This window comes from Medicago truncatula, chromosome 4 (assembly GCF_003473485.1).
Source record: "Medicago truncatula cultivar Jemalong A17 chromosome 4, MtrunA17r5.0-ANR, whole genome shotgun sequence".
NCBI lineage: Eukaryota > Viridiplantae > Streptophyta > Magnoliopsida > Fabales > Fabaceae > Medicago > Medicago truncatula.
The window spans coordinates 52,288,222-52,310,193 of NC_053045.1; the positions used below are offsets into that span (position 1 = coordinate 52,288,222).

The following is a 21,972-nucleotide window of genomic DNA, read 5'->3' on the forward strand; positions in this document are numbered from 1 at the left end:
GCTCATATGTGTATGAGTTTGAAAGAAAAAAAGAATGAATAATTTATTGTAAAAATTAGTCACCCCACATGGTCTCCACCTCATTGCCGTCTCTCTTATATTCACCACCACGCACTCATTCTTCATTTCTCTATTATCTCTTCTGTTCTATTCTCTCTCCCTAGCTGAGTCACTCACTCATTTCGATATTCCGATTCTCTCCGAGTCAATTTTCTTCTAGAATTATCGATCGATTCAACGATGTCTTCTGCTTCAACCACCGCAGACTCCGCCGAATTCATGCTCTTCGGAGTTAGAGTCGTCGTTGATTCTATGAGAAAGAGTGTCAGTATGAACAATCTCTCACAATACGAACAACAACCTCAAGACAACATCATCATCAAGGATGATAATATCAACAAAGACGTTATCACCGCCGGTTACGCCTCCGCCGATGACGCCGTTCCTCAAAACTCCGCCAGAAACCGCGACCGCGAACGTAAACGAGGTTCGAATTCAATCAATCTCTTAAATCGATTAATGATTTTTATGCTTAATAGATTCTCTTTTTTAATAATCACGGTTCATTGAATTGATTATTGTTCGAATGGATCAGGGATTCCGTGGACGGAGGAAGAGCATAAGTTGTTCTTGGTTGGATTGCAGAAAGTTGGAAAAGGTGATTGGAGAGGAATCTCAAGGAACTATGTGAAAACAAGAACACCTACGCAGGTTGCAAGTCATGCTCAAAAGTACTTTCTCCGCCGAAGTAATCTCAATCGCCGTCGCCGTAGATCCAGTCTCTTTGATATCACCACCGACACGGTAAACTTTTCCGGCAATCTCTTTATAGAAACAGTAAAAAACTTTTTGCCTAAATTTGTATTCAATTACTTACTAATCAATAAAGTAGTACTGTCTTATAGTATTGCAAAATAGAGATTTAATTTTCTGTCATTTATTGGTTTTCTAATTTTGATTCAATCAAGTTCAATGCTATCATTATTTTTGCCATTTTAGTAATTTGAAAGATTGCAAAGGAAACAAAAAATATAATAGAAATGCAACTTTTACTTTTTTTTTTTTGTGTAAAAATCCTTTGATAGTTGTAAAGAAATCTAACACTAACAAAACTAGAATGTAGAGTGATATAAGATTATAAGGTTTATGTTTGTTCTCTGCCATGCATTTCAAAGAGTTCACTGAGTTGATATATATCTTATAATAGTTGAAGCACCTGGACTATAGAGAAATAACCTCTCTGTTGCGAAGTACAAACAATAAAAGTTGATGTATTTTGTACAAATTTTGAACTGAATACATTAACTTTCTTTAACTTATTTTTGTTAATATTTTTGTTTAGGAGTGTATAATTTACATGTTCTGAACAACTTTGTGTTTATGTTAGGTATCTGCAATTCCAATGGAGGAAGAACAGGTCAAGAATCAAGATAGTGTTTCCCAGTTACAGCCACTGTGCCCTGCAGTCCCTGAAACTAGAAAAATCAATGGATTTCCTTTTATGTCAGTATATGAGTTGGGTGTTAATGAGAGTACTCCAATGGAAGAACTCACTCTTGGACAAGGAAATGTGAAACACAATTTTCAAACCAACAGTCTATTCAATCCAATTCCTTTTGTTGTTTCAGATCCCAAAGCTTCCATTGTGTCTGATATCACCTCTAGTTCATCCATTGACCCTCCAACACTTTCCCTCGGTCTTTCCTTCTCGTCCGATCAAAGGAAGACATCATCAACACATTTACATGCAATGCCATGTTTCAAAAATGGAGATAATATCATAAGTGTTGCTTAAAAAAATGGTTTATGATGATTACTATAGTCCATATATTGACCATCTTGGACTCAAAAGGTTACAGATATATTTATTATCTATAGTCTCCTAACTCCTATCTTTTTGGTGGGAGAAGAGAAAGACCTTGAAGGAAAAGGGCGATGGATTCAGAGAAACAAAAGCTTAGGTTTACTAAATTTGATCCTTCTGTTCCTTGTACAGACCGGGAAAGGTCCTGTTCAGTTTCTTCTTGTTTTATTTATGTTAATTAATGTCATGACTTTAGATTCTTGTTTATTTTGGTCGTTTATGTTTGTAGTTGATGTAACTGAAAAATAACAAAGTAGTCTCTGTTCATTGCTGATAACGTTGGATGTGGACTACACAGATGAATGGTTGGTTTGTGGCTCTTTTGGGGATAATATCAAGTTGGGTTCAAACATTGTTCTTGTTAAAAATTCAAATCGGACTGTACTGCTTGTCTGCTTATCTTGATGTGTTGAATTAGGAATAGCTTCTTTACATTTTTACCTAAAAAAATCAAGATCTCAATTCACTTTAAGCATAAAATAAAATAAATAATCGTTAATAACTATATACAAAGAAAATATCTGAGTTTGGTATAACTTTTTTTCTTCAATTATACTTCCTCCGTCTCTATATCTAAGCATCTTTTTCCTCTAATAAAAGGGTGCTTAAATATAAGAACGGAGGAAGTATCTCTTATCTAAATCCTTTACAATTTTATCATTCTTTAAAAACAAGTTTAAAGTAAAAATATTAAACGAAGGAATTTCACCCACATTTCAAAGCTTTGTTTTCACTTAATGGAAATGGATTACGATATTTATTCGACAACCTGAATATTAATGAATGATCTACAAAACAACTGAATGATAAAACCACCAAGAATATATGAAAAATCAGACATAATTGACAATGACTATTTATTTTAAGAAGAGTGCTCTGGAAACTTTATTTTAAGGCTTATACATGCTTTGGTCCCTTAACTAATTTTTGAATTTCATATTGGTCATCTAACTATAAAGTGTCTCAATTTGATCCCATAAATTTTCTGCCATTACCTCTTTTGGTCCTCTCCGTTAGTTTTTAACATTAAAAGACTAAGGTGAACTATATTTAAAGGTGGTTCACCATAGACCGTATTAAATTTTTTAATTTTAACCATTTGATTGATTCTTTAAAAGATGATTGTTGAATTATGTAGGATATATTGTAAATCACTAACACCTAATACTTTTCTCACTTTCTTCATCTTCTTATCTCATCTTCATCACCTTCAACAATCCTACCGAGAAAGAAGAAAAAAATTAATAGCACAAATTAAAACACATAAACCTTCAAATAGAATTAAACCCATATTTTTTTTCTAAAAAAAACCAGAAATCATCATCATTAGCAGCAACAACACAAATCAAATTCAACCCATTTTAATTCTTTTCATCATCATCTTCATGAATTAAAAACAATGGATTTCTCCAAATTCATCACATCAACAACATAGCAACAACACGATGCTTTGAACCAACAACATCATAAAAAAATATCTCTCTCTTCCCTTTCTCTCTTCCAATCCATTCATAGAAACATAACAAAAAAAAATTGAATTCTTGCTTTTTTCTCTTCCCTTTCTCTCAAATGTGTGGTACTGTAATCACACATAATCAAATGTGAGGTTTATTTCAATTCTTCCTTCCAGTAACTTTAAGTTACAATTCATGGGATTTGATTTTGGATAACGTCTGAATAAATAAAAAATAAAGGCTTAAATGTTCTTTTGGTCCCTTAACTATTTAATTGGTATCGCTTTGGTCCCTTAACTAAAAAAAAGATTGTTTGAGGATTTCAAGTTTTTTTTTAGTCTCGTTTTGGTCCCTTCTGTTAGGTTTCCGTTATTTTTAATAAAAAACGTTAAGTGTGGACACGTGTCACCTTGTCATTGACTCTTTTTTTTTTTTTAATATATATATTTTATTTTTTTGTAAAAAAATTCCCAGAACCAATGACAAGGTGACACGTGTTAACTCTGGGACACGTGTCACTTTGTCATTGGCTTTGAGATTTTTTTTTTTAAAAATAATAATTTTTTTTGAAAGAAAAAAAAAAACTCGGAGCCAATGACAAGGTGACACGTGTCCAGGAGTTAACTTTTTTTTAAAACCCTAACGGAAACCTAACAGAACCAAAACGAGACTAAAAAAAACTTAAAATCCTCAAACAATCTTTTTTGGTTTAAATGCTCTTTTGGTCCCTTAAGTATTTATTTAGTATCGCTTTGGTCCCATAAGTAATAAAAGGTCCGTTTTGGTCCCTTAACTTTATTGAAAGTATCGGTTTGGTCCTTTCTGTTAATTTAATTCAAAAAAACGTTAAATTTTGATCCCTTATCTTATTTAATTAGTATTAGTTTGGTCCCTTAACTTATTTAATTAGTATTAGTTTGGTCCTTAAACTTAACATTTTTTTGAATTAAATTAACATAAAGGATCAAACCGATACTTTAAATAAAGTTAAGGGACCTAAACGGACCTTTTATTACTTATGGCACCAAAGCGATACCAAATAAATACTTAAGGGACAAAAGGAGCATTTAAGCCATCTTTTTTTTAGTTAAGGGACCAAAGCGATACCAATTAAATAGTTAAGAGACCAAAAGAGCATTTAAGCCAAAAATAAAACTTTATTGATTTATTTAGAATTTTATGAGATCCAATTTCTTAGTTTATGAGTTTCAACTGAAGCAAATCGAAGTACATTCCTTCAGGGAGAGTTCGAACAGGATAAGAAGAAAGTGTGGGAGATGGGTGATCTATGGAAGTATGGAGATGAGGGAGAGACACGCTGAAGAAGAAGAAAATAAGACAGAAGACCTTTTGTAATCTTTTTGCAACCTTATCACTTATTTTTGTGGGTTTGGCTTTGAATAAATTTTGCCCTTTGTAATCATATAAAGCTATTTTGCAAATGAATCTAGGTATTTTTGTTGTGTTAAATTTGTGGAAGCCATGAATTCATGATCTTGAAGGCGTGAATTGATGTTGAATTTGAGTTTTTTCAGGTATATTGTATGAATGTTCATGAATTTTGTATGAACATGAAAAAGCGGTGGAAGGAAAAAGATGAAGAGAGGGAGAAAAAATTATGTGGTGATGGTTCACTATTGTATATAATGGACCTACAATCGAATTGTTGAAATCATATCAGAGATGTTAAAAATTAAAAAATTAACGGAGATGACCAAAATAGTAAACAGCGGAAGATTTATAGGACCAAATTGAGACACTTTGTAGTTAGGGGACCAAATTGAAAACAAAAAATAAGTTAATGAATCAAATGATATATTAAGCCTTATTTTTAACACTCTAACACAAACTCTTTTAATTTATGTGTTTTGTATTTTTTAAATTTTTAATTAAAATTGATTTTATTCAAATAATGTTATAAGATTTTTTGAAGATCAAAGATCAAGCTATGATTACAAAGATATTTTGAAGATATATCTATCATAATGCAATACTGAATTAGATGTATATATTTGCACTAACTTATAATGATAAATTATAAAGTTTTTGCATAAAGGTTCCTATGATTTATTTATTGATGATTTTTATTATATGAAAATACACAATAACTAGTATTTTATGTCAAACAAAATTTTTTCAAGCATAAACCGTATATCTCCACGTGTAATTGTAGAGATTAATCTCTCGAGATTTGTATAATCCAAAAGAGCATATGCAAAGTTGAATTTGAATCTAAAATATTGATTAAGTTAGAATAAATATGTGTTATCTCATCTAAGTATTTTTGGATATGTAAAGCTAAAATTTAACTCAATCACCTAGTTAAACTCCTGATTTATGTAAAAAAAAAAAATCCTGATTTAGACTTTTAAAACACTGTTTAAATTCTAAAGGTTGGCAACCTGTCATTCCTGTTTGGTGTTAGTAGATAGCCACGTTTTTTTTTTTTTCTTCTCTTCTAATGAAAGTGACATATTTACGGCAAATCACTAATGGCCGGTAGCTGTATTAGCATCATAATAATTGTCTCTTGCTTCATGTTTTGAGCCATGCATGCATTATCCGGTTTCTCCACCACCAACTTAATTGTTGGCTTCTATAGTTCTCTGAGAGCAATGTTTCCGGTTAGGATTTTTTTTTGTATAAATACACGTTTTTATCATAATAAAGGGACCACCCTAAATTGATTTTGCTAAGTAGTACTCCACGTACGAGTATATTTATTAGTTTCATTAATAGGGTGATGAGGGATGAGTTTAGTGTTTCTTACGGACAGCAGCGAAGTTAGCTGTAAAATCTAAATAAATGAAATAAACTATATTTTAACTGTTGTTTTGACAATTTTATTGTTAATAAGAGATTGACAGTGTCAAAATAAGACACAATATATTTATTAAGACACTAATTATTCATATTAAAGCAAATCGTTTTAATTTAAAAATTTGGATATTTAAAAACAAATAGGAAATTTAAATTATTGCAGGTGTGATCAGATTTCGGATTCAGAAGTACAATATGAGAACCAAACTAATTTATCATATTTGCTTGTTTGGAATTGTTTTTATAAGCAAATGTTACTAAGTTATTAGATTGGTTAGTTTATCCCAAACAATTTTCAGTGTCCATTTACTAACCGAGTTAACCCTTAGTCAATAATCCCAAACAATTTTATTTCAGAAAATATAGGTGATATGCGTCTTAGAATTCATGAAGCATCAAATAATCTAAATAATTACACACATTATTCTCAACTAATTTTTTAATCATTTTATTGATAGAAGTAACCACCGATTTTTGCGGATCATCAGTCTCGGTTGAAAAAAATCATGTTGAGTTTATTATGATAATTTAAAAATAAAATAAAAAATCGATATCTACATAACAAAACTCTATATTGTACTCATATACTAACCCATCAAAATTAATATTGGAAGGAATCAAACATAAGCCTATAAAAAGATCATGATCGAATGACTTAAATCAACACACCGACCCAAGATGTATTATGACAAAAAAAATAAAAAATTAATTGAATGTGCAATATTTTTTCTAATTTATTATGCTTGGCCTTTTTGCCTTTTCATCTGCATTAAACGAACATGCATTATTTTAACACTAAAAAGAAGAAATTCAAATTAACAAATTAGATGTTTTCATTAATCACTTCAGAACAATCCTTTCAGAGCCAATATCAGTGAGGTTAACTGCTATATTTATTATTTAGTCAGTTTTCATCCCAGCTTATTAAAATCTAAATATTTTTTATCAATCATATTGTGCTTGATATTTTTCTAATTTTTCTCTTCATAATTTTTATTTCTTTTTAATTAATTACGAAAAATAAATGTATTTCAGGTAATTTGGTAAAAATCATTAAACATTTATAATACATACAAATTGAATATATACACAAAACAAAAGTAGTAAATATTAATCTAACAATTAATTACTAAAATCTGTCATTAAAAAAACATTCAAATTAAAACCAAAATATTAACAAGACAAAAAATATGAAAAGGACATAGCATTTATGGAGCTAATATGTAAGTGTTACATATTTTAATTTGGTTGCATAAAAAAAGAAGATCATTGCTGAAATATGTGATGCTTTTCATGCTGAAATGTGGGGCATGTACCTAGGTTTGGACATGGCGTGGAGGGAGAATACCACTCATATTATAGTGGAGAGTGACTCAAAGATCTTGGTCGATATGATTACTGAAAATTGCAATTTTAGTGGAACGACTCCTACTTTGGTCGGGCGTATTCGACAACTTTTGAGTTTGAGTTGGATTGTCAAAATTACCCATACTTGGCGTGAAGGCAACAGAAGTGCAGATTGGCTTGCTAATTTCAGCATTTCGATGGATTTTCTAGATTTTCATATTCTGGAGACTCCCCCTAGTGAGCTTCAGAGTCTTTTGGTTGATGATATTATCGGGGCTTGCATGCCTAGGAACGTTCGTTTAATTTCTTAGTTTTCTTTTTCTTTGTGCTTTGCCCTCTTTTGTACCAAAATAAAAAAAGAAGATCGTTGCTTTTCTGACTTCCAGAAGTTCCTGATAACACATGGAAATGACCAAAAAATTCAACGGTAGTTAACTACCGCCGGTTTTCTAGTTAAAATCAGGCGGTAGTTAACTACCGCTGGGGTATTTTAGACATTTCCATGTATTATTAGGAACTTTTGGAAGTCAAAAAAGCAATTTTCAAAAAAGAAAAATGTATTTTAATTTGGGCCGACTAAGTTAGTAAGTTTATACAGGCTAGACCACTGCAAATTAGGATAAGTGTGAGCTCAATAATCCGAAGATTTTACCCGACACCCTTGCAATCATACTTTTACCCCTACAAATTCCTGATAATTCCAAAGTTACATACAAAGCCCATTAATTATGGGTGATTTCTTATAGTGCCCTCCGTAATTCTCGAACGTCATACTGCATTTCGTATTTTAGATTCTGATTGCGTAAAAAACGTTTAGAATCATCCATATTTTAGCTTTCATAATTCAAAAAATAGGGCACGCAAGCAATCTGTGGCTCGAAAAGAAATTCACTTAATTATGTTTATTTGTATGGACTACGAGTTTTTTTATGGACTACAAGTTTAAGTATATAATTCTACCCAAATTTTTCTCGAAAACAATAATTATTTTCAAACAATATTTTAACTTTAATTTATTATGCACATAATACCACTAGTAATCCTTTACCTTAATTGAATTTTCAATTAAATTATTTATCTGTTTTGTTTCAAGTTAGTCTTTTATATTTATAAATGTTTGATTGAACCTCAATTTTAAAAAGCCTTTCTTTTATTAAAAAAAAAAAAAAAAAAGATAAAAACCTTCCAAATTGAAACACAAAATTCTCCCAATTTTCTCAATACATGTGGAAGTTTGAGATGGAAGAATCAGTTACACATGTAGAGCACAAATATGGCAGAATGGTTCACATACTATTGTGAGGAAATGACATGATCATGAGCTACCATCATATACTGATGTAATGCTTTGTTCATATATTTTTTGTGGGGATTGTGTGAAAGATTTGATTCACACGTATTATAGACTTTGATTCCCGTTTAATTAGCAATGGTGATTATTTTCAAAGGCATAAATTCCATAGGAAAAAAATCTAGAGAACCCAACATTCGTTTTGAAGATAACCGTTTAATTAGGCACGAGCTACACATGGAATCGTTAATTATTTGATTAATGTGTTGCATAATTTTTTTTGTCGTTAGCATCAACTCTTAGTTAAAAGTTTGAATTGAGGACTTATTTTTTCTTCAAAGGAGAATTGAAGACTAGTTGTACATATTGATCACAGACTCTACGTGTAAAAGAACACGCTTAATCATCTGCCAATATATCTGGTACTTATCTTCATGTATGATAAATTGAATAATTGAATGCTATACAAATCGAGAAAGAAAAAGCGCTTTATTATTCTCACTTGACTATGGAATTCTTAACAGTTAAAAAAAATACAGCATAGGTCTTCTGTAGCTCTTCCTTCATGTGTTTTTATATTAAGATTTGGCTCGAATTTATGTTATATAACTTATAAAATCTTTCAAAAAATGCATCTAATAAATAAAATTAACCTTCTGGAATATTAGTTAGCATTTTCCTTAAATTAACCTTATGAAATATTAATCAAACTATATATGGAAATGTTGCTTTAAATTGTAGAAGTCTAGAGTTTTATTACGTCTGTTTGAAGTTTACTAAATTTATTTTTAAGAATAATATTTCTTAGAACATAAAGATGAGAATTTAATTTCAAAGTGTTTAGGAAAAATATGTATGGTTAACATTATAATATTCTCGAGAATACTAAAAATAGGGATTATAACAGATAATTACACATTAATAAATTTTCATATTCATGGGAACTTTATTCCCACCCTTTTCTTTAGGAAATTTTTTTCTATTCTCTAGAACGTTTTATACTAGGAATAAAATTTAGTAACCTTGTAACAAACATAGACATGCATATTTCTATCGTTTTATTTTCAGAAATCTACGAATATAACTTGAAACAAACGCATGTGTAGAATCCTGCAGTTGCTAAGACCTTGGAAGGGTGGTGGGTGGATACATATACGGCCGGACACTCCTCAGTATTGTAGTGAAGATGCCAATTATATTATAGTGTTGATTATTAGTGAGATGACGTAATTTTTCTTGTGTTAAAAGTAATAGGGTTAATGGTGTTTTACCCCTCTGTAATATCACTACAAGAAATGTTGCATTTTGCCAGGGCCAGAAGCCCTGGCAACAAAATGCTAAAAGCTTTGGCAACTGGACGTTTGCCAGGAGCAGAATCACCAGCAAATCTATGAACATGCCAGGTTTGACAACATGGGATATTAATCTAGAACAAAGCAAATATATAGGTTTGACACTTGACAGTGATAATGTTAGACAAATCATTGTCAAGTGTCAAACCTCTATATTATTAACTGAACGAAAAAAAGGAAAAGAAAGTATCCCATGTTGATAAATTAAATTACTCTATATTTTAATCTTTTACCACAGTGTATAAATCAATTATGAACACAAACATTTCAATAACTTAAACATTCAAAATTAGGGTTTGGGAAATCAAAATTGGGGATATTAAACATTTCTTCAACCCATTAATAGGCATCAGCAACAGTAGAATCGAATTAGACATGCAATTGAACAAAATAGAACAAATATGAAAGATATGAAAACCTAGAGAGTGGAGATGAGAAGGAATGAAAACCTGACAGAACTTCAGAAGTTGAACCCAACCCGGTGAGGAGGAGAACCACAGAAGGTTGGTTGGGTCAGGCAGCGATGAATGAAAGGAAGAAGAGAAAGGGTTTGTTGTTCATACCGTGTTGGAGGAGAAAAATGTGTGAAGACGAAATTGTTCAAATCACGAAATTATTCGGATCAGTAGAAAGCTTAGGTGATAAGGAGTTCAAAAGTCGTCTTGATTTTTTCAATCAGTGTTCGTGGTGGCCGGAAACGGCGTCGAAAGGAGGAGAGTGGGGCGAAGGTTTTTGACGAGGAAGAAGGATGAATCACTTCTCTTTATTTTTCCTTTGGAGAGAAATATTAAAAAAAAAATGATATTTGGGTGAGGTTAATACTAATAGAGCAAATGGCAAAAAGTAAGTGGGGCCTTTCAATTTGCCAGGGGTGATGGTTGTTGCCAGGGTATTGCTCCTGGCAAATTTGCCAGGGATGTATGCCCCTGGCATAGTTTCCTGGTTAATTGCATGATTTCTTGTAGTGACAGGTCATTTTCAGTTTTTCTTCTTGTAATTTTTTTATTTATTTATTTATCCCCTGTAAATTTTTTTTTTTTTTTGGAATACCCCCCTAATAGGTTATAAAAAAACGAAAAATTTCTGCATAAAAAAAAAATCATTTTTTTATGACATATTAGGAGGGTATTCCAAAAAAAAAAAAAATTACAGGGGAAAAACCGAAAATGATCTATATTACAGGGGTGTGCTTTAACCCAAAATAATAATATCATTGTCACCAATTTTAAAATACGTGTTTTATACAACAACGACCAAAAGCATAACCAAGTTCTTTCTTCCTCTACGGTATGTTTTTTTTTTTTAGGCAAAATAAAAATTATATTAAACAAAAAGAAAGATACAAAGATTGAGGGGCATGAGACCTGACCCAAGTACAATCTATATAAGAATACATCATGATAAACCGTACCAAGTGGACCAGTCCTAATCTATTCTTACAAAAATTCACTATTCACGGACGTAGCAAAGTGAACCCGCGTATGGGCACGAAACCGAACTACAAAAAAATATGAAGAGTGAACTTCTGCAAAAACAGTTAGGATTTAAAAATGGCGAATGGATCGACCGCCAGCACGGTATCAAAATCCAAGTGCCATCAGCTCCCTGAACAAGCAGCAAGCATAAGAGCTCTTTCGAGCAAGTACCAAAGTGTAAGCAGTCGTGACTCCTTGAAACCTGCAGAACTCAACAGATCTGGAAACATCAGAGAATCGAAGGACAAACCGACCACCCAACACAACAGTTTTCAAGAGACGCGTAAGAACTCAGATCGAGTGATGAGTCTAATACATTAGTAACCATAACCTTTCGAGTTATTCGAACCAACAACCCCTACGGGTATACCAAACCATCCACAACAAAAGTTCAATCTTCAACCACCTAAATCAATCTTTGATCAAGAACATAAAGCATAAAAACAAACAAAAACGCATACCAAACAATCCATGAGAGCCACGAACACCACGGCCAACAACAACCAGCAAAACACTAACACCACCATACGACCCCAAACAACAACACGGAACATTTGGATATTGAAAGATTTTGGAGTAAATCTATACGTTGATATATAGGATTTAGATTTTAAAAAATTGAAAGAATTACAAGATAGATGATCTTATAACATTTTAATCAAAAATAAATCATTTTTTTAACATTTCATAGTTTCCATACTTTTGAAAATAAAATCAAGCCCTTCCCTCTCATCCCTATGAAAATACTTCATCCAAACATACCTTTAAAAAAATGAAGATAATCTCCACTTTGTTAATAGAGATCTTGTGTGAATTCTAATTGAGTAGGGTTGACAATAAATAAATTGAAACAACTTAAAATTGTTCGACACTCGATTTGATAATTACTTCATTAAACTTTACTTCGTGATTCATTAATCAAAGTAAAACTTGAGTTGCAATTTAGTTCTTTAAATAAATGAGTTGAACTTTATCTATGTATCGTTATGTTCATGAACTAGCTCAATTTGTAACTAATTTATTTTTGTACATAATAAAATTGACTTGGAGTAAGATTAAAGATGCTATACACAAGTCAAATCTACGGTACACAAGAGTTATATATCTTGCACCATGCACAAAGTTGTTTTTATCATCGAATTAATAAATCTCACTATTTTTTTTTTTTGGTCAAGTAGCCTAGTGGCAAGAACTCACACAATTTAATTGTGGAGAAATGGAGTGTTTGGGGTTCGAATCCCGACCCCTGCATATAAAATGCAATATCCCTACCAACTGAGCTAAGCTCGCGGGATTAAATCTCACTATTAAATTTAATAATCTAATTATGCAATAAGTTTGTGCATGCAAAGATTATACAAAGCCATCGAAGACAATGCAAAGATTATGTCATATTTTGACTTATCATTTAAAATGAAACAAATGTCATTTGAAAAACTAACAATGGTGTGGCTGCAAGTCTCATGAAGACATCGAAATTTAACTTTAATATTTCTTGACTAAAGATGGACATTAATAGATAAGTCATATGCAAAAGCAAACAATGCAATATGTAGGAGTGCATCCGATTTCTCCAAAGCTCACAAAACCCCCATTCTGTTGGTGAACAAATTAATTTTGGTTTTGTGAAAACAAGGAAGAATTGTGAAAAGAGAGAATATTGAAATATGAGGAAAAGGCTTAACTTGTTTATTCACATAAAGGAAGTATATATACAATACAAGTAGTTGGTGGCTTACTTGCACCACAAGTAATGGTTCTAGCCTTAACTAACTAGCTAAGAAATAGGAAAAAGGTAGTTACACATCACGTGACATTTTTTTTCCTGCATAATAATCTTAACTCTGGATGTCTTTCTCATCTATTGAAATATAAAAATATATTTAATTAAAAACTAGATGCTTCAATTAATGGGAAAATACTTGGGGTACCTTTGGATGAAGATGCTTAACAACCATATTCTTGAACCACTTGTTCTTGCACTTTATATCCGCATATGTAAATTGGACCACAATTAAGATTGCAAATTTGCAACGTTCAAACACTATCATTGATTTTATCATATGCTATCCATGTTTTCCAAAGAACAATATCTTTTCTACCATGAGCCTAAAGAACCAATGGCTAAAGAAAGTATTTCTGTAGAACTTTTAGTCTCTCTGCCAAAGATGAAATCATTTTATTTTAATTCATACAAACCCCACATGTTGAAAAGCATCATTCATATAATAGTCTAACATTAATACTTATCTATTCAGCAAGGAATATTAAATAAAGCATCAAGGAAAACGTTAAATTAGGTCTCATAAGACACAACCATAATATTAACTATCACATTTTTTTAGCATGAACCAAGTCATAAACTATGCTTATTGCATCTATTCATGAAAACCAAAACAACTAGATACTTATGTAAGTAGTATTTCACATACATATAGTACATAAAATTTATGAAAACAAATAATGATCCACTAGTAAAGATCTCGTACAATATTGCACCCATCGTTCTGAAAGAAAAAAATAACAGAAAACATATGTGAGATACTAACACAAGTTATTAAGAAGATAAATTTTATTTAGAATAGATAAGAGAAGGCTTCAGCGTCGCTTATAAACTGCGTCCGAGCTTGTTACGTATCTTACTAATATAATCAGAAGCCAATCCATCAACACAAAGCTCTTTATTTGGATTAACATCGTGAAGTCTCTCTTTATGGATCAAATACTCCGTTGATCGGTTGCTTCCAACTGACTTGATAACATACGTAGGGTTTGCGCGGCTCTGCGGCTGTTGTGACCTTCTACTGCTTGCTGGAAATTGCTTATTAGAAACCAATTTTTCCTTCATAGGTTCCTTCTCAGAATCTGAAAGATCCTTATCCTTCCTTGATTTTCTAGTAGTAGAAGCTCCAACTCCAAGGGTCCTTTGTGCAATAGAGAAAGAGGATAACCTTATGACATTTACTACAACCTTCATTGATTTCTCACAAAGAGATTCCTCATTCTTGGACTTTCCTATGCTATAATCCATGTTGTTGTTTGTTATTGGGTGCAACATATATAAAAGGGGAGCAAGGAGTATTTATAAACATAATAAGATATAGGATATGAGAATTGGTACATAATAATATATAATATAATTTATTTATTAGTGGAGGGGATACCTTGCTCATTGAGCTAAATGAAGATTCTTTTGCAAAGAATATAGTGCTCATAAAATTAAAAGATAGAATCTTATATTAATTGTTTCTAGCACACCTGTCCTTAATAATTGGTTTGCCTGTGTCATGTGTGCTTTTGTAAAACAGAAATTCTATATACACCTATGAGGGAATGATACGGTGCAAAAACTAAATTAAATTAGAAAACTTACATATTGGAGTGTAGAACTAATGATCGATCATACTATAATACAGGAATATATAGATTCTCGTATAGTTGACCAGGGTCTACGGGATTATTTGGAGGATTTGGATTAGACGCACTAATGATTGATTTTGATTGCTCAATCTGAAATCAACGGTGAATATGTATTATTAATGATATATGTGATGTGAGTTGATTGGTCTCAAATTGATGGCTAAGATGTCTATTAGATTATCTTGCAATTGCTCCCATACATCTAACCTAAATACGGTAGCAAAATATCATCCTTGATAGTTAGCTACCGTTCAACATAAATATGAATCGAATTAAAAAATGTCAGAATATTAATAAACTATCGATTGAGGGTATTTTAGGTGCCTGAAAATCAATCACCTTTCTTGGATCTAGATTTGGAATACGGGTGGTTATGTTAATGGGATTTGGAACAATAAATAATACTTGAGTTTGAGGGGAGCACAGTTATCAACCCAAGTCAAAACCCAAAATTGCAAGCTCATACTAGGAAGTGTATGAGATCATACTTGTCTTTATTTTTATTTTTTTTGGTTAAGCAGCCTAACCACAAAGGTGAATAAATGGGGTGTTCGGGGTTTGAATCCCGGCTCCTGCATATAATATGCATTGTTACTTGTCTTTATTTTGTTATTTATAATTAAAACTATTTTAGTATAAACTGTTTTTATAGTTTAATATACGAGGAAATCAAACTGTTTTTATAGTTTTATATACTAGGAAATCAAACTGTTTTTATAGTTTTATATACTAGGAAATCGTATGAAAGCTTATATATAAACTGTTTTTTTGTTTTTTTTTTAAGGAATATAAACAGTTTGTTTGTTATAAATTATTCTAGAGACCATATGAAAACAAGCTCTTCCACGGGCTGTGGATATATTGTAAGTTCTAAAAACTATTATAAAAAAATTCCTTTCAAAAAAACAGCTATTATAAATTACTTTTTATAAACTCTTGCCAAACATTGAGTATTTGTGCAAAAAGACGAATTCCAATAAGCGTTCCTAACATCTTAAGAATGAGTCGACACATATTTGATGGTTGTTTAACATGCCCGTTAAAATTACTCACTTATATGAAAAAAGTTGTTCGAGAGTTACAACCTGATTGAAAATTACACACAAAAATAATGGATTAGGAGCAAAATTAAGATGTCTATTGAGCGACTTTCCACATATTTTAGTCTACGTCGGGCTAAAGAAAATTGAATAACAATCAGGCTTTTTGGCCCAGTCCAGTTAGCTTTGATTAAAAATGAAAATTGCTCTTTATACACCGGTGTTTTGCTCTCAGACAATCTAAACTGACAAAAATACCCTTAATGACAATTATCTGATGTTGGAGGACTTTTTAAATCAATTAAACCAATTTAAAAAATAATTAAACCATTTAAAAATTATCAAACAACACTCAATTGTCGCTTAACCAATGGTAGTTGGATTTTTGAGCAATTAGAAGAGATGTCTAAAGAGCAACTTTCATTAAAAATTGGGCGAGATTCCGACCAGACTATTAGACTTTGTGTGGCCTACTGTAAACATTTCCGTGTGAACTTTGAAAATTAATACTAGTAAAAAAAAATATTTGAATATGCAAATTTAATATAAAAAAATAAAAACATTTGTGTAAAACTTGTGTTTTTTTTAAAAGGCCAAAAACGATAAGATTAAAATAATCTCCTCAACAAACATAGGGCATGCCTAAATGAGATCAAAAATATACTTTACAAATAAGTCAAGACAAATGAAGCGCACACACTAAAGTAACAAACTAAATTACATATATATACACCCAAAGCAAGCCACTGAGGCACACCACCACAAATGTAAATCTACTGGAAAAAAAAACTACTAGCCTTCAACCACCACAAAGAATGAAGCTTGATGCGATCAAGTAACTGCTCCACCACTTCCTTAAACAAGCTGAAATCTCCACCCTCCACCCCACACTAATGACACACGTATCCTTCCACCACACTGACGTCTTCGCCCCTCCTCTCCTCATACGACCCTCTTCCACCCCATATTTTGCCGCTAATATTTTATCCCACAACCCTCCCCGATCTACCAACAATCTCCGGCTCCACTTTCCAACAATGTTAAATTTTAATTATTAATGTGATGAATAAAACTTGAGCTTAATTGATATAAAAGATACAATCGAGAATTAATAATTCAATTGATTGAGTAAGAGATTTAAGGATTTGAATAGGCATGGCAATAGGGGGGGGGGACGGGTTTTACCTTCCCCGTCCCCATACCCGATTCTCATATACTTACCTGTTACCCTACCCATACTCAACGGGGATGAGAAATTGAATCCCATCCCCATCCCCGACGGGTTCGGGTATCCCCGTCCCCGCATTGAATAATTTTTTTAATAAAAAATATAAGTTTTTTTTGCATCCCCAAGAGCAACGTTGTAATACATTATCCAACAATAAACTCACTTTCACATTTGTTAGACAAAATTATTTAGTTGATCCTTTAAATATCAATCGTAGTTTTTATTAACATGACAATTATCAAACAAAATAACATAACATATCAACATAAAGTAGTTTTTTTACATTTGGGACGGGTTTGGGTATGGGTTCGGGGTGGGTACCTATATACCCGTTACCCGTCCCATACCCGTGTTTCGAGATCGGGGAAAACCCATACCCATACCCAAACCCAGTCAAAACGGGGAAAATCCGTCAAATTGGGTTTGATTCGGGCGAGTAACCACGGGTATGGGTTTTGTTGCCTTGCCTAGATTTGAAGAGTTCAAATTAAAGTTTGAGTCTTGACAAAGAAGAAACTAACACGATAAATAACATAATATACTAGCATTTGATTTTTTTTAAAAATTAATTCTCGAAACCTTTTTTTTTTATTATGCAATTAAGTTTTTTTTTTTTTTTTAGCAAAAGAATTATGCAATTAAGTTGGGCACATGAATAATCAATTATTGCATAATTTGGCATTTCCTCGAACACATAACGAATCAGAAAAGGAAGAAGAAACCATATACAGTCTGCAATGGCTTCCTCCAATCTCACCAACCTCACCATTCCTCCAATTTCATCTTCTTCTCGTCCCTTCAACGATTCCAACCCCACCAGCCCACAAGTCATACACAGTAGGTCCCACTCCTTCGTCGGTCCCTCCCCTCGCTTCCCTCCTCCACCCTCCGACAACAACAACTCTCTCTTCTTCCTCGACGAACTCACTTCCAACAGCGACGAAGAAGAAGAAAACGAAGAAATTCAACAACCCCTCCAACACAAATTCGGACCCGCAGATTTCCAAATTCTCAGAGTTGTAGGACAAGGTGCCTTTGGCAAAGTCTTCATGGTCAGAAAAAAAGGTGGAGATTCAAATTCAAATTCTTCAAACGGAATATTCGCCATGAAGGTTATGAGAAAAGACAACATCATTAAGAAAAATCATGTTGATTATATGAAAGCTGAGAGAGATATTCTTACTAAAGTTCTTCATCCTTTCATTGTTCCTCTTCGCTACTCTTTCCAAGTCTCTTTCTCAGTTTCTCTTTTTCTCTTTAATTTTATTACTTAATTACTCTCTCTCTATTTTATATTTAATTAACTTACTTAATGTTTATGTTTACTTGCAGACTAAATCTAAATTATATTTGATTTTGGACTTTATAAATGGTGGCCATCTTTTCTTTCATTTATGTCGACAAGGCATTTTTAGGTATGTTTTCTTACTAATCATATTCATAATTTTTTGTTTAATACTCTTAGAATTCACATTAAAGTTTTTAAATTTTTATTTTGATGTATGGATTTGGGTAGTGAGGATGAGGCAAGGATTTACACTGCTGAGATTGTATCTGCTGTTTCACATCTTCACAGTAAAGGCATTGTGCATCGAGATCTTAAACCCGAAAACATACTCATGGATTCTCATGGCCATGTAAACAAATATGAATTATTTCCTTTGATTTATTATGTTTAGTGTTGGCAATCGGGTGAAAAATTTGATCTTATGTTTGTTTGTTTGTTAAATTTTGTAGGTGATGTTAACTGATTTTGGAATGTCGAAAGAGATTGAGGAATCTCAGAGATCTAACTCTATGTGTGGGACTACTGAATATATGGCCCCGGAAATCCTTCTTGGTAAAGGACATAACAAGGATGCGGATTGGTGGAGTGTTGGTGCGCTCTTGTATGAAATGATAACGGGGAAGGTAATGAATGAACGTGACTCATGAATATCATCTCAGAGATCTAACTCTATGTTTAGTACTACTCGTTTGTCAATTGTGTATGTTTGTCTGTGTATGTGAAGAAGTAACGCCCGTATATCCCACCAATATATGTCTGTCAATCTAGTCTTGAATAGAGAACTATAGGTGTCTTCTCCTGGACGTAGTTGCTTATGCAATAGGAAAAAGGTAGTTAATTTTATGGTAATGGAACATTTGGATAAGGAGCTTATTGAGAATCAATCTTTTTATTAATTATTGTTTTGGAAATTGAGGTCTTGATGAATCTGCTTATTTTGCTATTGGGAAGTTTTTTTTTTTTTTGTGTGTGTGTAAGTGCACCAGGTAGAATTGTCTGTAATACAAAGGGTTTTTGCTATGTTACGTTCATTCTTTTCCCTGATTGTTAAGTGTCATTTGGCAGGCACCATTTACACATACAAACAGAAAGAAACTGCAGGAGAAAATTATTAAAGAGAAAGTTAAATTTCCACCGTACCTTACCAGTGACGCTCATTCTTTGCTCAAAGGAGTAAGTAGACAACACAAGGACTTTATAAGCTTTAGGTGTAAAGGTTTCAGACTGTATATTTCTGAATTTGCTTCCTTGACATATATTAGTTGGTATATTTCTGAATTACTTTTTTTAGGTCTATTTGTATAAATAATTTAAGTGTGATCATAGCATAAGCACTTATCATATAAGTGCTCATGTATAAACTATTTCTATAAAAAAGATAAAATAAAGTCGAACTGTTTTCATATAAGCTACAAGCTATTTTGATAAGCTATCCTAGAGAACTTATGAAAATTAGTTGAAAATAGCTAATGGATACATCATAATTTGTTTTCATAAGCTCTCCCAAACAGTCTCACAATTGTTTATGCCAATAGGTAAGCTCAAATAAACCAATCCAAACCGACCCTTGGTGAGTGTAACTTTTTTGGGAGAAATTGTATATCAGTGCTCTTCTTTACTCCAAAAGTGACCTTATGTATATTCTATTTGGATAGTTCTATTCATTAAAAGAAGACTGCACATTGATTCCTGTTTACTTGTTACAGTTGCTGCAAAAGGATCCATCGACAAGGTTAGGCAGTGGGCCAAATGGAGATGAGCAGATAAAAAATCATAAATGGTTTAAGTCGATCAATTGGACCAAATTGGAGGCAAGAGAAGTGCAGCCCAAGTTTAAACCAGCTGATGTGGCTGGAAAAGAGTGCACGGCTAATTTTGATCGATGCTGGACAACAATGCCTCTCGAGGACTCACCAGCATCAACTCCTACAGCAGGTGACCATTTTCAGGGCTATACTTATGTGGCACCGAATCCTTGGCTTTCTTCTAGATAAAACTGATAGCACTGAAATCCAAAGGAAAATGTTTATATGGACTGATTAAAGAATAACACGAAGAAGGCACGCCTCACTGATTTTAAATTTGTTTTCTTGGCAAGTAAGTAACACAGATCTCTCACAAAGGTGCCATCCAGTCTATTTTCAAAGTTGTTTTTAAATGAGCATTGTGATGGTTAATCTCACAGATGAATATATAGATAGATGAATAGAGTTTCCAGTGGCTCTGATGTAGCTTTCATATTTGTGCAGCTTGGTTTAGTTCTTGTTATGAACTAATACAAGGTCAAAATTACTTGAATAGCTTTGTTTATATCAGCATTAACATATTTGGCTAGCTATTGTGCGTGAGGGTGGCATATTTATATTTGACTTCTTGTTCGTCAAAAGCATTGTATTTGTACGTATCGAATTGCTGTCAGTGTCCTATTTTATGACAGAAAGCTAACATTTAAAGCTTACTCCTTGTGTATTTAGCCAGGAGCTATTGAAGATTCAGCTATCATGTGGTTATAAATCTCTTAAGTGGCACTAATGTCTTCTATTTTGTTTCCCTTCAACCAAAGCTCACACACTGTCTTTTTTACTTTGTTTCATTCATTATTCAATAGAAGAAAGTAATGACAAACATTGAGAAACTGTTACAGAATCATTAGGAAAAACACAAATAGCGGTCATAATTTAACAGAATTTAAACAAATTACTATTATTACACTATTTAGTGCACAAAGTTGTCAAATGGCAGCTATTGCGTAGCATAATTTGATCTAAGCAGTGGGTAAAATCTACTTCGGGATTTTCTGTTTGCACTTTAGCATTTTCTAGTCCACTGCTCCCTCTGCACAAAGCTTATTTTTTATCTTCAAAACACCCGTATAAGAAATCTACTTTGGGATTTTCTAGGACATGGTTGAACTTATATGTTTTTAAAGAAAGTTTAGATATAGTTCTATTAAAATTATCGGTGCAGTTTTTCTTTCAAAATAAGACGTGTATAAGGGGATAGTTGATATTTGGGTTGTATGTTATGTAATTTTGGTTGAAAACTGGCTTTGAGCTTGTAATGCTAGAGAAGAGAAGCCAAGTCAGAAATTAGTTGTTATAACTTATAACAGAAAAGGATGGTAGCACGTCGACAAGAGGATATGAGGGTGAGGTGAGTAAGTGATAGAGAAGAACTGATAGAGAATATTCTCTCAACTTTCTATGAAAAGAAGCAGTGATTGGCCAGGATGGGTGTGCAGAATCTGATGATCATTCTCTAACTTTCCCCGTTGAATTTCTGTTCTCTCTTAGTTTAGTCCTGTTATTATTATTTCAGTACTATTTGTCTTTTCTACAAATGGACTTGATGCCGTAATTGTCAATTTTAATGGTACTTTTGCATTATCTTGTA

The 21,972-nt window shown here is 32.5% G+C and overlaps 3 protein-coding genes across 4 annotated transcripts; 2 read left to right on the plus strand and 1 right to left on the minus strand.

The window, feature by feature from the left end:
- On the plus strand, positions 1–2,263 carry LOC25493782 (transcription factor MYB1R1). The gene is made up of 3 exons (XM_013602390.2): positions 1–487; positions 596–804; positions 1,388–2,263. Exons 1-3 carry the CDS (start codon positions 241–243, stop codon positions 1,793–1,795), a joined length of 864 nt encoding a protein of 287 aa, XP_013457844.1. The 5' UTR covers positions 1–240; the 3' UTR covers positions 1,796–2,263.
- An 11,636-nt stretch (positions 2,264–13,899) lies between these two features.
- LOC25493783 (uncharacterized) lies at positions 13,900–14,961 on the minus strand. The gene has a single exon (XM_013602391.3). The coding sequence runs from the start codon at positions 14,659–14,661 to the stop codon at positions 14,212–14,214; it is 450 nt and encodes a 149-aa protein (XP_013457845.2). The 5' UTR covers positions 14,662–14,961; the 3' UTR covers positions 13,900–14,211.
- A 2,992-nt stretch (positions 14,962–17,953) lies between these two features.
- LOC25493784 (serine/threonine-protein kinase AtPK2/AtPK19) lies at positions 17,954–21,107 on the plus strand. 2 transcript variants are annotated; one of them, XM_013602392.3, is made up of 6 exons: positions 17,954–18,520; positions 18,624–18,706; positions 18,808–18,928; positions 19,029–19,202; positions 19,645–19,752; positions 20,286–21,107. In XM_013602392.3, the coding sequence occupies exons 1-6, from the start codon at positions 18,029–18,031 to the stop codon at positions 20,571–20,573; spliced, it is 1,266 nt and encodes a 421-aa protein (XP_013457846.1). In that variant the 5' UTR covers positions 17,954–18,028; the 3' UTR covers positions 20,574–21,107. The 2 variants fall into 2 exon arrangements, with proteins under 2 accessions (XP_013457846.1, XP_013457847.1); XM_013602393.3 differs by having other exon boundaries at positions 17,954–18,403.
- The last annotated feature ends 865 nt before the right edge of the window (positions 21,108–21,972 follow it).

Bases quoted from the DNA above. Each gene is read 5' to 3' on its own strand.
- LOC25493783 (XM_013602391.3), bottom strand. From the start codon at position 14,661: ATGTTGCACCCAATAACAAACAACAACATGGATTATAGCATAGGAAAG.
- LOC25493784 (XM_013602392.3), top strand. From the start codon at position 18,029: ATGGCTTCCTCCAATCTCACCAACCTCACCATTCCTCCAATTTCATCT. The intron at 18,521-18,623 runs GTCTCTTTCTCA...GTTTACTTGCAG, and splicing joins CTCTTCGCTACTCTTTCCAA to ACTAAATCTAAATTATATTT. The intron at 18,929-19,028 runs GTAAACAAATAT...TAAATTTTGTAG, and splicing joins TCATGGATTCTCATGGCCAT to GTGATGTTAACTGATTTTGG.
- LOC25493782 (XM_013602390.2), top strand. From the start codon at position 241: ATGTCTTCTGCTTCAACCACCGCAGACTCCGCCGAATTCATGCTCTTC. The intron at 488-595 runs GTTCGAATTCAA...CGAATGGATCAG, and splicing joins CGACCGCGAACGTAAACGAG to GGATTCCGTGGACGGAGGAA. The intron at 805-1,387 runs GTAAACTTTTCC...TGTTTATGTTAG, and splicing joins TTGATATCACCACCGACACG to GTATCTGCAATTCCAATGGA.